We start from the raw sequence: 19,449 nt of genomic DNA, 5'->3' as shown, positions 1-19,449 counted from the left end.
GTAGGGTTGCCAACTCTGATTAAAGTATTCCTGGAGGTTTCATCACATGACCTTCTGCCACCATCTGCCCCACCCCCTGGTCAAACAGCCATTTTTCCCATTTCCGATATTTTTATAACTAATAAACACAAATGTTCAAAGAAAATGAAAAAAACGCACAATTTTCTTTCTTGCCCCGATGATTTTTCTCCCGGGTGTTGTTCGCAGCAGTGTCCTGGAGATTAGTCTATAATTGCTGGGGACTCCAGGGCAAGCCTGGAGGGTTGGCAACCTTAAGTCAGTAGCAAGAGAGCAGAGTTTATGGTGGGGACTGCAAACCTTGGCTGCAGTCTTACCAATGTTGAGTTGAAGGCCCAGCTTTCTCCCCCATCCCTGGGAGCAGTTTTCCGGCATCACTTCTTCCGGCCGCTCCGCAGCGGGGGGTGTCCTGAGATGCAAAGTGGGGCAGGACCTCCCCCTATCCTGGAAAGTCCGGTGGGAATCGGAGGTGGTGGTTGTTCCCAGCAGGATCTTCCTGAAACATTCCCCAGGATTGCACGTTGAAACCCCCATCTCTCTATAAGTGAGCATGTGTGCTGAAGATCTCAGCCCCATGGCGCTCCCTTTTGGTTAAGATAGCTGTCACTTCTACCCTGACCCCATCCCTTCCACCCTCTGTGGGGGTGGGGGTATTATTTCAGAGTCTGGGTATATAAGGGGAGTCACTGATCAAATTGTTTCTCTCAGGGTTTGACTGGAGCCTGCACTTCAAATGGGAGCAGCTGTCACCAGAGCTCAGGGCAAAAAGACTGGAGCCCATCGCACCAATTAAGTAAGTGGCAGAACTTCAGGGGCAGTGCCAGTAGGAGGGAGAGACATCAGGAGGGCAGACGACCCAGTGGTCTGGGGCAATGGACAGTCACCGTGAAAGGGAAGCCCAACCCTGGGTAACGGGAACTCGTGATGAGACCTGAATAGAAATTTATCAACTTGTCCAGCCACCATTTCTTTAAATGAGTCATTTCTTTAATACTTCAGCTGTGAATATTGGAGCTGATATTAACCCCAAACATTTACTCCTCTCAATAATTCTGTCGCTCCATCAACCACACTCGGCCCCCTCCTGAGGCTCAGCTCTCTGCCCCTTCCCCATCTGCAGTGCTCCAGTAACAACACTTGGTCACTCTCCACCAGCAGATTTTGGCCTGGCCCCATCAATGCTTGGGGCTGGATTCCCTTCTGATTGACGATTTCGCCTGAGTGATGCCACCAGGAACCAAGCAGAGACCTCGTTTCTGACTGAGATGAAGAGAAATTTCTCCACTCAGAGGGTTGTGAATCTTTGGAATTCTCTACCCCAGAGGACCGTGGATGCTCAGTCATTGAATATATTCAAGGCTGAGATGGATAGATTTTTGGACTCTAGGGGAATCAAGGGATATGGGGATTGGTCAAGAAAGTGGAGTTGAGGTCGAAGATCAGCCATGATCTGATTGAATGGCGGAGCAGGCTCGAGGGGCCGTATGGCCTGCTCCTGCTCCTATTCCTTATGTATGTTCTTACGTTTCTAACACAAGGCAAGTTTACAGCAGTAAACTCCTGACTGGGAGAGAAGGAAAGGCCATTACATTTCAGTGTTTGAAAGGCTCCAGCAGATTAAAGGGTCAGAAGCAGTTGAATTAAAGGATGTCGTCCTCCAACTCCCCTCACCCCCTCCAACATCTCCCCTCAACTCCTCCAACTCCCCTCACCTCATCCAATAGACTCCCCGCACCACATCCCATAGACTCCCCTCACCTCATCCCATAGACTCCCCTCACCTCATCCCATAGATTCCCCTCACCTCATCTCAAAGACTCCCCTCAACTCCTCCAACTCCCCTCACCACATCCCATAGACTCCCCTCACCTCATCCCATAGACTCCCCTCAGCACATCCCATAGACTCCCCTCACCTCATCCCATAAACTCCCCTCACCCCCTCCATAAACTCCCCTCACCTCTTCCCATAAACTCCCCTCACCCCCTCCATAAACTCCCCTCACCACATCCCATAGACTCCCTTCACCCTCTCCATAAATTCCCCTCACCTCATCCCATAAACTCCCCTCACCTCATCCCATAGACTCCCCTCACCTCATCCCATAGACTCCCCTCACTCCCTCCATAAACTCCCCTCACCCCCTCCATAGACTCCCCTCACCTCATCCCATAGACTCCCCTCACTCCCTCCATAAACTCCCCTCTCACCTCCTCCCAACAACTCTCCTCTGCCCCTCCTGAGGTAATTTTAACCTGGAAAGTGTGATTCACACACACTCTCGAAGCCCCGGATTGGACAGAAGAGGCCCATGACAGTATTTTTTTTTATGTCGGTAAGTTTTCTTGTAGCCCAGGAGAAGCAGGAGAGCTCGTCCTGGGTCAACAAGGGAACCTTGGGCCTCCTCTGGCCCGGGCCTCTCCCCTCCCCCTCGAATTGCGATCGTCCCAGAACCGTCTCCCCCTCACCCCCTCACCCCCTCCTCACATTTCCTTGTGTCCCCAGTGGTGGAGCTGCACAATTTCCCGTTCCCTCCCGCCGGCCCCTACGTTATCCCCACGGCTTCGGACAGGACTCACTGAAGTGGGGGGAGGGGATTAAATTGAGGCCCAGGAGTTAAAATCACCTCGGCCTCACACTCCTTGAGGGGTCGAACGGACCGCCACCTGATTCGTTCCCCGTACCCCCGATTCCTGCCCCAGGTTAAAATCAGGACTAAAGGGGCCTGTACTTGTCGAGTTAATCCGCTCTTTTCTCTTTCAGACACTGACAGAGCAGCAGTGTTTTTCCACAATTCCTGTTTTTAGTTGAGATTTCCAGCGTTTGCAGTTTTTTAAATATTTCCTCCACACTCATTGCCCACAGGACACCAATAATAGCTGGAGGGCTCTTCGTGATCGACAAGGCCTGGTTCAATCATCTGGGCAAATACGACACTGTGATGGACATCTGGGGCGGAGAAAACTTTGGTAAGATCGGGGGGGGGGGAGGAGAGACATTAAAGTTTAACCAAACCCTGCTGGATCAATGTACATTATTTTATTACTTAATGTCCTGTAAAAGCTTAAGGGTCATTAGAGGCCTAACAGAAGTTGACGGAGGTCACAGCCTGATCTGAGTGAGATTGGGTCTGCAGGCCCATTTTATTTATTTTCTTATTCATTCTCGGGGTGTGGGCGTCCCTGGCCAGGCCGACATCTATTGCCCTGCCCTTTGAGAAGGTGATGGTGGGCCGCCTTCTTCAACCGCCGCAGATAGTGGTTTGATCCAACTGAGTGACTCGCGAGGCCCCTTCAGAGGGCAGGAAAGAGTCGACCACATTGGTGTGGGACTGGAGTCACAAATAGGCCCAGACCGGGTGAGGACGGCAGGTTTCCTTCCCTGAAGGACATTAGTGAACCAGTTGGGTTTTTACGACAATCCGACACCTTCATGGTCACTTTTACTGATATCAGATTTATTTTTTATTCCATTCTCAAACTACCCAGGGTGGGATTTGAACTCATGTCCTCTGGATTATTAGTCTAGACCTCTGGATTACTGGAGCTCTACAATTGGCCTCAGTGCCCTGGGCTGAAGGGGGAAGCGGGAATCAACCAGGGTATCTGCTCCTGATCAGATCCGTGCTGGAACGAGCACGTCCGGGGATGGGTAGGAGACAGCAGGGTAAGGCAGGCAGGACTTCATCCCCCATGGTCTGACCCATTTTCCTGGCTCGGGTGGTCATTATGGAAGCAGGATGGGCTCCCGGCGGATCTCTGCCAGCGATCGGGAGGCCACGGCTGCAAGGCCATGTGGTGTGAGACCCTCACTGCAGCACCTGAAGAGGCAGGAGGCACGTTAAAGGGGGAAGGGCCGAAAAGTCTGAAAGAGGGAAGTTGGAGATCTCCGATAAGGCCTAAAAAGGTTGGATTTTTGGGCCTGCGCGGAGGGAGAGCAGCCCACCACACATTACCACTCGCTACTCCAGGCCTACTGCCACCTTCCAACAGACCCTCCCTGGGTAGCAGTGATGACAGAGGCTGGCGGGAGGGAAATGTGCCAGGAGGGTGGACTCCACACCCCACCCCTGACACACATTTACACGGGGTGTGTCGGGAAGGGGGAGGGAAATTGAGGCTGGGGAGGAGAGGTGGCAGTGGGCCTCACCACCCTATTTTCCTGTCATTTCAGCTGCAATCTTGCCCAGTGACGGAGGGAAATTCAGCCCCAGGTGAGGGTGGGATCGGGGTGGGGAGCTCAGCTGTGAGGCCTTCTGTGGTCGAATAGCCTGCTGCAACTCACCGTCTAGGTTCACATATGAAGAATAGCTGTTTGGGCGAGGTATCGGTGGCCAGTTGATGCTCACGCAAAACCGAGCACCAGTCGGGGTCATTGTCTTGGGGGAGGTTGGAGAGAAAAGTACAACAGGAACGAACAGATTGAACAGGCTGAGGCTCTTTCCTCCAGAAAAGAGGAGGCTGAGGAGTGATAGAGGTCTCTAAAATTATGAAAGGGTTTGATAGGGTAGACATTGAGAAAATGTTTCCACTTGTGGGAGAGACCAGAACCACGGGCCATGAATATAAGATAGTCACTAATAAATCCAATGTGGAATTCAGGAGAAACTTCTTTATCCACAAGGAGCAGTTGAGGCGAGATGAGGAGGAGGTGCATTTAAGGGGAAGTTAGATAAACACATGAGGGAGAAAGGAATAGAAGGATATGCTGATAGGGTTAGATGGAGCAGGGAGGGAGGAGGCTCGCATGGAGCATAAACACCGGCATGGACCAGTTGGGCTGAATGGCCTGTTCCAGTGCTGTAGATTCTATATAATTCCATGTAATTCTTGCAGAAATGTCGTTTCGTGTGTGGATGTGCGGTGGGACCCTGGAGATCATCCCCTGCAGCCGAGTGGGCCACGTCTTCCGCAAGAAACATCCCTACGTTTTTCCAGACGGCAACGCAAACACTTATATCAAGTACGTTCCCAAACCCACCGGGGTCTACGGTGGCCTCTCTGGGCCAAACACGGTGTCCCTTCTAAAGGGGCAGTACCTTTTTAAAAAAAAATTTGTATGAGGACAGCAGCCAGGTGCCATTTTAATCGCGTGATGTCATGTTGGCGTGACGTGACCAAAGGTTTCACGGGTGTTTGTGTCATGAACTTTTGTGAATTAAGCCAAAGTGGTTTGCTGAACAACTATGTTTTTGTGTGTCTGTGTGTGAGAGAGAGACAGAGGGAGAGGGAGAGGGAGAGGCCCCTTGAAGTGTTATGACACAGGACCGAAAAACAAAAGTGATTGTCAAGAAACTGATTTTACAGTTCACAGAGGTGACTGTGGGGTTTCAGCAGATAACACTGACTGTAGGGTATCAGATAACAATGACTGTGGGGTATCAGATAACACTGACTGTGGGGTTTCAGCAGATAACACTGACTGTAGGGTATCAGATAACACTGACTGTAGGGTATCAGAGAACACTGACTGTAGGGTATCAGATAACACTGACTGTGGGGTTTCAGCAGATAACACTGACTGTAGGGTATCAGATAACACTGACTGTAGGGTATCAGATAACACTGACTGTAGGGTATCAGAGAACACTGACTGTAGGGTATCAGATAACACTGACTGTAGGGTATCAGATAACACTGACTGTAGGGTATCAGACAACACTGATTGTGGGGTATCAGATAACAATGACTGTGGGGTATCAGATAACACTGACTGTAGGGTATCAGATAACACTGACTGTGGGGTATCAGATAACAATGACTGTGGGGTACCAGATAACACTGACTGTAGGGTATCAGATAACAATGACTGTGGGGTACCAGATAACACTGACTGTAGGGTTTCAGCAGATAACACTGACTGTAGGGTATCAGATAACACTGACTGTAGGGTATCAGATAACACTGACTGTAGGGTATCAGAGAACACTGACTGTAGGGTATCAGATAACACTGACTGTGGGGTTTCAGCAGATAACACTGACTGTAGGGTATCAGATAACACTGACTGTAGGGTATCAGATAACACTGACTGTAGGGTATCAGAGAACACTGACTGTAGGGTATCAGATAACACTGACTGTAGGGTATCAGATAACACTGACTGTAGGGTATCAGATAACACTGACTGTGGGGTATCAGATAACAATGACTGTGGGGTATCAGATAACACTGACTGTGGGGTATCAGATAACACTGACTGTAGGGTATCAGATAACACTGACTGTAGGGTATCAGATAACACTGACTGTAGGGTATCAGATAACACTGACTGTGGGGTATCAGATAACACTGACTGTGGGGTATCAGATAACAATGACTGTGGGGTACCAGATAACACTGACTGTAGGGTATCAGATAACACTGACTGTAGGGTATCAGATAACACTGACTGTGGGGTATCAGATAACAATGACTGTGGGGTACCAGATAACACTGACTGTAGGGTATCAGATAACAATGACTGTGGGGTACCAGATAACACTGACTGTAGGGTATCAGATAACACTGACTGTAGGGTATCAGATAACACTGACTGTAGGGTATCAGATAACACTGACTGTAGGGTATCAGATAACAATGACTGTGGGGTACCAGATAACACTGACTGCAGGGTATCAGATAACACTGACTGTAGGGTATCAGATAACACTGACTGTAGGGTATCAGATAACACTGACTGTGGGGTATCAGATAACAATGACTGCGGGGTATCAGATAACATTGACTGTGGGGTACCAGATAACACTGACTGTGGGATATCAGATGACACTGACTGTAGGGTATCAGATAACAATGACTGTGGGGTACCAGATAACACTGACTGTGGGATATCAGATGACACTGACTGTAGGGTATCAGATAACAATGACTGTGGGATATCAGATAACACTGACTGTAGGGTATCAGATAACAATGACTGTGGGGTATCAGATAACACTGACTGTGGGATATCAGATGACACTGACTGTAGGGTATCAGATAACAATGACTGTGGGGTACCAGATAACACTGACTGTAGGGTATCAGATAACACTGACTGTAGGGTATCAGATAACACTGACTGTAGAGTATCAGATAACACTGACTGTGGGGTATCAGATAACAATGACTGTGGGGTATCAGATAACACTGACTGTGGGGTATCAGATAACAATGACTGTGGGGTATCAGATAACACTGACTGTGGGGTACCAGATAACACTGACTGTAGGGTATCAGATAACACTGACTGTAGGGTATCAGATAACACTGACTGTGGGGTATCAGATAACAATGACTGTGGGGTATCAGATAACACTGACTGTGGGGTATCAGATAACACTGACTGTGGGGTACCAGATAACACTGACTGTAGGGTATCAGATAACACTGACTGTGGGGTATCAGATAACACTGACTGTGGGGTACCAGATAACAATGACTGTGGGGTATCAGATAACACTGACTGTAGGGTATCAGATAACACTGACTGTAGGGTATCAGATAACACTGACTGTGGGGTATCAGATAACAATGACTGTGGGGTATCAGATAACACTGACTGTGGGGTATCAGATAACACTGACTGTGGGGTATCAGATAACACTGACGGTGGGGTATCAGATAACACTGACTGTGGGGTATCAGATAACACTGATCGTGGGGTATCAGATAACACTGACTGTGTGGTATCAGATAACACTGACTGTGGGGTATCAGATAACACATGCCGTGGGGTATCAGATAACACTGACTGTGGGGTATCAGATAACAATGACTGTGGGATATCAGATGACACTGACTGTGGGGTATCAGATAACACTGACTGTGGGGTATCAGATAACACTGACTGTGGGATATCAGATTACACTGACTGTGGGGTATCAGATAACACTGACTGTGGGGTATCAGATGACACTGACTGTGGGGCATCAGATAACACTGTCTGTGGGGTATCAGATAACACTGACTGTGGGGTATCAGATAACACTGACTGTGGGGTATCAGATAACACTGACCGTGGGGTATCTGATAACACTGACATTGGGGTATCTGATAACACTGACTGTGGGGTATCTGAAAGCACTGATTGTGGGGTATCAGATAATACAGGCCGTGGGGTATCAGATAACACTGACTGTGGGGTATCAGATGACACTGTACGTGGGGTGTCATATTACACAGGCCGTGGGGTATCAGATAACACTGCATGTGGGGCATCAGATAACACTGTCTGTGGGGTATCAGATAACACTGACTGTGGGGTATCAGATAACACTGACTGTGGGGTATCAGATAACACTGACTGTGGGGTATCAGATAACACTGACCATGGGATATCAGATAACACTGTCTGTGGGGTATCAGATAACAATGACCGTGGGGTATCTGATAACACTGAATGTGGGGCATCAGATAACACTGTCTGTCGGGTATCAGATAACAATGACCGTGGGGTATCTGATAACACTGACATTGGGGTATCGGATAACACTGACTGCGGGGTATCTGAAAGCACTGATTGTGGGATATCAGATAACACTGACTGTGGGGTATCAGATAACAATGACTGTGGGATATCAGATGACACTGACTGTGGGGTATCAGATAACACTGACTGTGGGGTATCAGATAACACTGACTGTGGGATATCAGATTACACTGACTGTGGGGTATCAGATAACACTGACTGTGGGGTATCAGATGACACTGACTGTGGGGTGTCATATAACACAGGCCGTGGGGTATCAGATAACACTGAATGTGGGGCATCAGATAACACTGTCTGTGGGGTATCAGATAACACTGACTGTGGGGTATCAGATAACACTGACCGTGGGGTGTCATATAACACAGGCCGTGGGGTATCAGATAACACTGACTGTGGGGTATCAGATAACACTGTCTGTGGGGTATCAGATAACACTGACTGTGGGGTATCAGATAACACTGACTGTGGGGTATCAGATAACACTGACCGTGGGGTATCAGATAACACTGACCGTGGGGTATCTGATAACACTGACATTGGGGTATCTGATAACACTGACATTGGGGTATCTGATAACACTGACTGTGGGGTATCTGAAAGCACTGATTGTCGGGTATCATATAACACAGGCCATGGGGTATCTGATAACACTGACCATGGGGTATCTGATAACACTGACTGTGAGGTATCAGATAACACAGGCCGTGGGGTATCAGATAACACTGGCTGTGGGGTATCAGATACACTGACCGTGGAGTATCTGGTAACACTGACCGTGGGGTATCAGATAACACTGACCATGGGCTATCAGATAACACTGACCGTGGGGTATCAGATAACACTGACCGTGGGGTATCAGATAACACTGACCGTGGGGTATCAGATAACACAGACCATTGGATATCAGATAACACTGACTGTGGGATATCAGATAACACTGACCATGGGATATCAGATAACACTGACCGTGGGATATCAGATAACACTGACTGTGGGGTATCAGATAACACTGACTGTGGGGTATCAGATAACACTGACCATGGGATATCAGATAACACTGTCTGTGGGGTATCAGATAACAATGACCGTGGGGTATCTGATAACACTGAATGTGGGGCATCAGATAACACTGTCTGTCGGGTATCAGATAACACTGACCGTGGGGTATCTGATAACACTGACATTGGGGTATCGGATAACACTGACTGCGGGGTATCTGAAAGCACTGATTGTGGGATATCAGATAACACTGACTGTGGGGTATCAGATAACAATGACTGTGGGATATCAGATGACACTGACTGTGGGGTATCAGATAACACTGACTGTGGGGTATCAGATAACACTGACTGTGGGATATCAGATTACACTGACTGTGGGGTATCAGATAACACTGACTGTGGGGTATCAGATGACACTGACTGTGGGGTGTCATATAACACAGGCCGTGGGGTATCAGATAACACTGAATGTGGGGCATCAGATAACACTGTCTGTGGGGTATCAGATAACACTGACTGTGGGGTATCAGATAACACTGACCGTGGGGTGTCATATAACACAGGCCGTGGGGTATCAGATAACACTGACTGTGGGGTATCAGATAACACTGTCTGTGGGGTATCAGATAACACTGACTGTGGGGTATCAGATAACACTGACTGTGGGGTATCAGATAACACTGACCGTGGGGTATCAGATAACACTGACCGTGGGGTATCTGATAACACTGACATTGGGGTATCTGATAACACTGACATTGGGGTATCTGATAACACTGACTGTGGGGTATCTGAAAGCACTGATTGTCGGGTATCATATAACACAGGCCATGGGGTATCTGATAACACTGACCATGGGGTATCTGATAACACTGACTGTGAGGTATCAGATAACACAGGCCGTGGGGTATCAGATAACACTGGCTGTGGGGTATCAGATACACTGACCGTGGAGTATCTGGTAACACTGACCGTGGGGTATCAGATAACACTGACCATGGGCTATCAGATAACACTGACCGTGGGGTATCAGATAACACTGACCGTGGGGTATCAGATAACACTGACCGTGGGGTATCAGATAACACAGACCATTGGATATCAGATAACACTGACTGTGGGATATCAGATAACACTGACCATGGGATATCAGATAACACTGACCGTGGGATATCAGATAACACTGACCATGGGATATCAGATAACACTGACCGTGGGATATCAGATAACACTGACCGTGGAGTATCAGGTCACACTGACCACGGGGTATCAGATAACACTGACCGTGGGATATCAGATAACAATGACTGTGGGGTATCTGATAACACTGAACATGGAGTATTCGCAGAAAGCACTGACCGTGGGGTATCTGATAACACTGTCTGTGGGGTATCAGATAACACTGACCGTGGGGTATCAGATAACAATGACCGTGGGGTATCTGATAACACTGACATTGGGGTATCTGATAACACTGACATTGGGGTATCAGATACCACAGGCCGTGGGGTATTAGAAAACACACGCCGTGGAGTATCAGATAACACTGACCGTGGAGTATCAGATAACATTGTCTGTGGGGTATCAGATAACACTAATGGTGGGGTCTCAGATAACACTGACCGTGGAGTATCAGATAACACTGACTGTGGTTCTATCAAATAACACAGGCCATGGGGTATCATATAACACAGACCGTGGGGTATCATATAACACAGGCCATGGGGTATCAGATAACACAGGCCGTGGGGTATCAGATAACACTGACAATGGGGTATCTGATAACACTGACTGTGAGGTATCAGATAACACAGGCCGTGGGGTATCAGATAACACTGGCTGTGGGGTATCAGATAACACTGACCGTGGAGTATCAGGTAACACTGACCGTGGGGTATCAGATAACACTGATCATGGGATATCAGATAACACTGACCGTGGGGTATCAGATAACACTGACCGTGGGGTATCAGATAACACTGACTGGTTGTATCAAATAACACAGGCCATGGGGTATCATATAACACAGACCGTGGGGTATCATATAACACAGGCCATGGGGTATCAGATAACACAGGCTGTGGGGTATCAGATAACACTGACCATGGGGTATCTGATAACACTGACTGTGAGGTATCAGATAACACAGGCCGTGGGGTATCAGATAACACTGGCTGTGGGGTATCAGATACACTGACCGTGGGGTATCAGATAACACTGACCATGGGATATCAGATAACACTGACCGTGGGGTATCAGATAACACTGACCGTGGGGTATCAGATAACACTGACCGTGGGGTATCAGATAACACAGACCGTGGGATATCAGATAACACTGACCGTGGGATATCAGATAACACTGACCGTGGGATATCAGATAACACTGACCGTGGAGTATCAGGTAACACTGACCACGGGGTATCAGATAACACTGACCGTGGGATATCAGATAACAATGACTGTGGGGTATCTGATAACACTGAACATGGAGTGTTGGCAGAAAGCACAGACCGTGGGGTATCTGATAACACTGTCTGTGGGGTATCAGATAACACTGACCGTGGCGTATCAGATAATACTGACCATGGGGTATCAGATAACACTGACCGTGGAGTATCAGATAACACTGACTGTGGGGTATCAGATAACATTGACTGTGGGGTATCAGATAACACATGCCGTGGAGTATCAGATAACACTGATTGTGGGGTATCAGATAACACTAATCGTGGGGTATCAGATAACACTGACTGTGGGGTATCTGAAAGCACTGATTGTGGGGTATCAGATAACACAGGCCGTGGGGTATCAGATAACACTGACTGTGGGGTATCAGATAACATTGACTGTGGGGTATCAGATAACACATGCCGTGGGGTATCAGGTAACACTGACCGTGGGATATCAGATAACACTGACCACGGGGTATCAGATAACACTGACCGTGGGATATCAGATAACACTGAACATGGAGTATCGGCAGATAACACTGACCGTGGGGTATCTGATAACACTGACCATGGGGTATCAGATAACACTGACATTGGGGTATCTGATAACACTGACTGTGGTGTATCTGAAAGCACTGATTGTGGGGTATCAGATAACACTGACCGTGGGGTATCAGATAACACTGACTGTGGGGTATCAGATAGCACTGACTGTGGGGTATCAGATGACACTGACCGTGGGGTGTCATATTACACAGGCCGTGGGGTATCAGATAACACTGAATGTGGGGCATCAGATAACACTGTCGGTGGGGTATCAGATAACACTGACTGTGGGGTATCAGATAACACTTACTGTGGGGTATCAGATAACACTGACTGTGGGGTATCAGATAACACTGGCCATGGGGTATCAGATAACACTGTCTGTGGGGTATCAGATAACAATGACCATGGGGTATCAGATAACACAGGCCTTAGGGTAACAGATAACACTGACTGTGGGGTATCAGATCACACTGACTGTGGGGTATCAGATAACACAGGCCGTGGGGTATCAGATAATACTGACCGTGGGGTATCTGATAACACTGACATTGGGGTATCTGATAACACTGACTGTGGGGTATCTGAAAGCACTGATTGTGGGGTATCAGATAACACAGGCCGTGGGGTATCAGATAACACTGACTGTGGGGTATCTGAAAGCACTGACTGTGGGATATCAGATAACACTGACTGTGGGGTATCAGATAACACTGACTGTGGGGTATCAGATAACACAGGCCTTAGGATAACAGATAACACTGACTGTGGGGTATCAGATGACACTGACTGTGGGGTATCAGATAACACAGGCCGTGGGGTATCAGATAACACGGACTGTGGGATATCCGATAACACTGACTGTGGGGTATCAGATACCACTGACTGTGGGGTATCAGGTAACACAGGCCGTGGCGTATCAGATAATACTGACCGTGGGGTATCAGATAACACTGACCGTGGAGGATCAGATAACACTGACTGTGGGTTATCAGATAACACTAATCGTGGGGTATCAGATAACACTGACTGTGGGGTATCAGATAACACTAATCGTGGGGTATCAGATAACACTGACCGTGGAGTATCAGATAATACTGACCGTGGGGTATCAGATAACACTGACCGTGGAGTATCAGATAACACTGACTGTGGGGTATCAGATAACACTAATCGTGGGGTATCAGATAACACTGACCGTGGAGTATCAGATAACACTGACTGTGGGATATCAGATGACACTGACTGTGGGGTATCAGATAACACTGACTGTGGGGTATCAGATAACACTGACTGTGGGATATCAGATAACACTGACTGTGGGGTATCAGATGACACTGACTGTGGGGTATCAGATAACACAAGCCTTAGGGGAACAGATAACACTGTTGTGGGGTATCAGATGACACTGACTGTGGGGCATCAGATAACACTGACCTTGGAGTATCGGATAACACTGACCGTGGGATATCCGATAACACTGACTGTGGGTTATCAGATAACACTGACCGTGGGGTATCAGATAACACTGACTGTGGGGCATCAGATAACACTGACCTTGGGGTATCGGATAACACTGACCGTGGGATATCCGATAACACTGACTGTGGGTTATCAGATAACACTGACCGTGGGGTATCGGATAACACGGACCGTGGGATATCCGATAACACTGACTGTGGGTTATCAGACACCACAGGCCGTGGGGTATCAGATAACACAGGCCGTGGAGTATCAGATAACACAGGCCGTGGCGTATCAGATAACACTGACCGTGGGGTATCAGATAACACTGTCTGTGGGGTATCAGATAACACTAATGGTGGGGTATCAGATAACACTGACCGTGGAGTATCAGATAACATTGACTGTGGGGTCTCAGATAACAGAGGCTGTGGGGTATCAGATAACACTGATCGTGGGGTATCAGATAACACTGACTGTGGGGTATCAGATAACACTGACTGTGGGGTATCAGATAACACTGTCTGTGGGGTATCAGATAACACTGACTGTGGGATATCAGATAACACTGACTGTGGGGTATCAGATAACACTGACTGTGGGATATCAGATAACACTGACTGTGGGGTATCAGATAAGACTGACTGTGGGGTATCAGATAACACTGACTGTGGGGTATCAGATGACACTGACTGTGGGGTATCAGATAACACCGGCCTTAGGGTAACAGATAACACTGACTATGGGGTATCAGATGACACAGACCGTGGGGTATCAGATAACACTGACCGTGGGGTATCGGATGACACTGACCGTGGGATATCCGATAACACTGACTGTGGGGTATCAGATACCACAGGCCGTGGGGTATCAGATAACACGGGCCGTGGAGTATCAGATAACACAGGCCGTGGCGTATCAGATAATACTGACCGTGGGGTATCAGATAACACTGACCGTGGAGTATCAGATAACACTGACTGTGGGGTATCAGATAACACTAATCGTGGGGTATCAGATAATACTGACCGTGGAGTATCAGATAACATTGACTGTGGGGTATCAGATAACACATGCCGTGGGATATCAGATAACACTGACTGTGGGGTATCTGATAACACTGATCGTGGGGTATCAGATAACACTGACCGTGGAGTATCAGATAATACTGACCGTGGGGTATCAGATAACACTGACCGTGGAGTATCAGATAACACTGACTGTGGGGTATCAGATAACACTAATTGTGGGGTATCAGATAACACTGACTGTGGGGTATCTGAAAGCACTGATTGTGGGGTATCAGATAACACAGGCCGTGGGGTATCAGGTAACACTGACCATGGGATATCAGATAACACTGACCACGGGGTATCAGATAACACTGACCGTGGGATATCAGATAACACTGAACATGGAGTATCGGCAGATAACACTGACCGTGGGGTATCTGATAACACTGACTGTGGGGTATCTGAAAGCACTGATTGTGGGGTATCAGATAACACAGGCCGTGGGGTATCAGATAACACTGACTGTGGGGTATCAGATGACACTGACCGTGGGGTGTCATATTACACAGGCCGTGGGGTATCAGATAACAATGAATGTGGGGCATCAGATAACACTGTCTGTGGGGTATCAGATAACACTGACTGTGGGGTATCAGATAACACTGACTGTGGGGTATCAGATAACACTGACCATGGGGTATCAGATAACACTGTCTGTGGGGTGTCAGATAACAATGACCGTGGGGTATCTGATAACACTGACCATGGGGTATCTGATAACACTGAATGTGGGGCATCAGATAACACTGTCTGTGGGGTATCAGATAACAATGACCGTGGGGTATCTGATAACACTGACATTGGGGTATCTGATAACACTGACTGTGGGGTATCTGAAAGCACTGATTGTGGGGTATCAGATAACACAGGCCGTGGGGTATCAGATAACACTGACTGTGGGGTATCTGAAAGCACTGACTGTGGGATATCAGATAACACTGACTGTGGGGTATCAGATAACACTGACTGTGGGATATCAGATGACACTGACAGTGGGGTATCAGATAACACTGACTGTGGGGTATCAGATAACACTGACTGTGGGATATCAGATAACACTGACTGTGGGGTATCAGATAACACTGACTGTGGGGTATCAGATAATACAGGCCTTAGGGTAACAGATAACACTGACTGTGGGGTATCAGATCACACTGACTGTGGGGTATCAGATAACACTGACTGTGGGGTATCAGATAACACTGACTGTGGGGTATCAGATAACACTGACTGTGGGATATCAGATAACACTGACTGTGGGGTATCAGATAACACTGACTGTGGGGTATCAGATAACACAGGCCTTAGGCTAACAGATAACACTGACTGTGGGGTATCAGATCACACTGACTGTGGGGTATCAGATAACACAGGCCGTGGGGTATCAGATAACACTGACCGTGGGGTATCTGATAACACTGACATTGGGGTATCTGATAACACTGACTGTGGGGTATCTGAAAGCACTGATTGTGGGGTATCAGATAACACAGGCCGTGGGGTATCAGATAACACTGACTGTGGGGTATCTGAAAGCACTGACTGTGGGATATCAGATAACACTGACTGTGGGGTATCAGATAACACTGACTGTGAGCTTTCAGATAACACTGACTGTGGGGTATCAGATAACACTGACTGTGGGATATCAGATGACACTGACTGTGGGGTATCAGATAACACTGACTGTGGGGTATCAGATAACACAGGCCGTGGCGTATCAGATCATACTGACCGTGGGGTATCAGATAACACTGACCGTGGAGGATCAGATAACACTGACTGTGGGTTATCAGACAACACTAATCGTGGGGTATCAGATAACACTGACTGTGGGGTATCAGATAACACTAATCGTGGGGTATCAGATAACACTGACTGTGGGGTATCAGATAACACTAATAGTGGGGTATCAGATAACACTGACCGTGGAGTATCAGATAATACTGACCGTGGGGTATCAGATAACACTGACCGTGGAGTATCAGATAACACTGACTGTGGGGTATCAGATAACACTAATCGTGGGGTATCAGATAACACTGACCGTGGAGTATCAGATCACACTGACTGTGGGATATCAGATGACACTGACTGTGGGGTATCAGATAACACTGACTGTGGGGTATCAGATAACACTGACTGTGGGATATCAGATAACACTGACTGTGGGGTATCAGATGACACTGACTGTGGGGTATCAGATAACACAAGCCTTAGGGGAACAGATAACACTGTTGTGGGGTATCAGATGACACTGACTGTGGGGCATCAGATAACACTGACCTTGGGGTATCGGATAACACTGACCGTGGGATATCCGATAACACTGACTGTGGGTTATCAGATAACACTGACCTTGGGGTATCGGTTAACACTGACCGTGGGATATCCGATAACACTGACTGTGGGTTATCAGATAACACTGACCGTGGGGTATCGGATAACACTGACCGTGGGATATCCGATAACACTGACTGTGGGTTATCAGATACCACAGGCCGTGGGGTATCAGATAACACAGGCCGTGGAGTATCAGATAACACAGGCCGTGGCGTATCAGATAACACTGACCGTGGGGTATCAGATAACACTGTCTGTGGGGTATCAGATAACACTAATGGTGGGGTATCAGATAACACTGACCGTGGAGTATCAGATAACATTGACTGTGGGGTCTCAGATAACAGAGGCCGTGGGGTATCAGATAACACTGACCGTGGAGTATCAGATAACACTGATCGTGGGGTATCAGATAACACTGACTGTGGGGTATCAGATAACACAGGCCGTGGGGTATCAAATAACACTGACTGTGGGGTATCAGATAACACTGACTGTGGTTGTATCAAATAACACAGGCCATGGGGTATCATATAACACAGGCCGTGGGGTATCATATAACACAGGCCATGGGGTATCAGATAACACAGGCCGTGGGGTATCAGATAACACTCACCATGGGGTATCTGATAACACTGACTGTGAGTTTTCAGATAACACAGGCCGTGGCGTATCAGATAACACTGGCTGTGGGGTATCAGATACACTGACCGTGGAGTATCAGGTAACACTGACCGTGGGGTATCAGATAACACTGACCATGGGATATCAGATAACACTGACCGTGGGGTATCAGATAACACTGACCGTGGGGTATCAGATAACACTGACCGTAGGGTATCAGATAACACAGACCATGGGATATCAGATAACACTGACCATGGGATATCAGATAACACTGACCATGGGATATCAGATAACACAGACCGTGGGATATCAGATCACACTGACCATGGGATATCAGATAACACTGACTGTGGGATATCAGATAACACTGACCGTGGAGTATCAGGTAACACTGACCACGGGGTATCAGATAACACTGACCGTGGGATATCAGATAACAATGACTGTGGGGTATCTGATAACACTGAACATGGAGTATTGGCAGAAAGCACTGACCGTGGGGTATCTGATAACACTGTCTGTGGGGTATCAGATAACACTGACCGTGGGGTATCAGATAACAATGACCGTGGGGTATCTGATAACACTGACATTGGGGTATCTGATAACACTGACCATGGGGTATCAGATAACACAGGCCGTGGGGTATCAGCTAACACTGTCCATGGGCTATCAGATAACACTGATCGTGGGGTATCAGATAACACAGGCCGTGGGGTATCAAATAACACTGACTGTGGGGTATCAGATAACACTGACTGTGGTTGTATCAAATAACACAGGCCTTCGAGTATCAGATAACACTGACTGTGGGGTCTCAGATAACACTGACTGTGGGGTATCAGATAACACTGACTGTCGGGTATCATATAACACAGGCCGTGGGGTATCATATAACACAGGCCATGGGGTATCAGATAACACAGGCAGTGGGGTATCAGATAACACTGACTGTGGGGTATCAGATAACACTGACTGTGGGGTATCAGATAACACTGACTGTGAGGTATCATATAACACAGGCCGTGGGGTATCATATAACACAGGCCATCGGGTATCAGATAGCACAGGCCGTGGGGTATCAGATAACACAGGCCGTGGAGTATCAGATAACACAGGCCGTGGGGTATCAGATAACACAGGCAGTGGGGTATCATATAACACAGGCCGTGGGGTATCAGATAACACAGGCCGTGGAGTATCAGATAACACAGGCCGTGGGGTATCAGATAACACTGACCGTGGAGTATCAGGTAACACTGACCGTGGGATATCAGATAACACTGACCGTGGGGTATCGGATAACACTGACTGTGGGATTTCAGATAATACTGACTGTGGGTATCAGATAACACTGACCATGGAGTATCGGCAGATAACACTGACTGTGGGGTATCTGATAACACTGCCTGTGGGGTATCAGATAACACTGACCATGGCGTATCAGATAACA

The 19,449-nt window shown here is 47.7% G+C and overlaps 1 protein-coding gene across 2 annotated transcripts in view; it reads left to right on the top strand.

Annotated features, from left to right (window-relative positions):
* Window positions 1-19,449, top strand: part of galnt14 (UDP-N-acetyl-alpha-D-galactosamine:polypeptide N-acetylgalactosaminyltransferase 14 (GalNAc-T14)) — a 118,941-nt gene that overhangs the window by 64,147 nt on the left and 35,345 nt on the right. For both annotated transcript variants that reach the window (XM_067978935.1, XM_067978934.1), the window contains exons 5-7: window positions 727-811; window positions 2,884-2,987; window positions 4,854-4,980. In XM_067978935.1, coding sequence (XP_067835036.1) covers window positions 727-811; window positions 2,884-2,987; window positions 4,854-4,980 — 316 coding nt within the window. The remainder of the gene's footprint in view (window positions 1-726; window positions 812-2,883; window positions 2,988-4,853; window positions 4,981-19,449) is intronic.

Source organism: Heptranchias perlo, unplaced genomic scaffold (assembly GCF_035084215.1).
Source record: "Heptranchias perlo isolate sHepPer1 unplaced genomic scaffold, sHepPer1.hap1 HAP1_SCAFFOLD_427, whole genome shotgun sequence".
Taxonomy (NCBI): Eukaryota; Metazoa; Chordata; class Chondrichthyes; order Hexanchiformes; family Hexanchidae; genus Heptranchias; species Heptranchias perlo.
The sequence above is the reverse complement of the archived record's forward strand: the minus strand, read 5'-3'. Positions and strand labels throughout refer to the sequence as shown.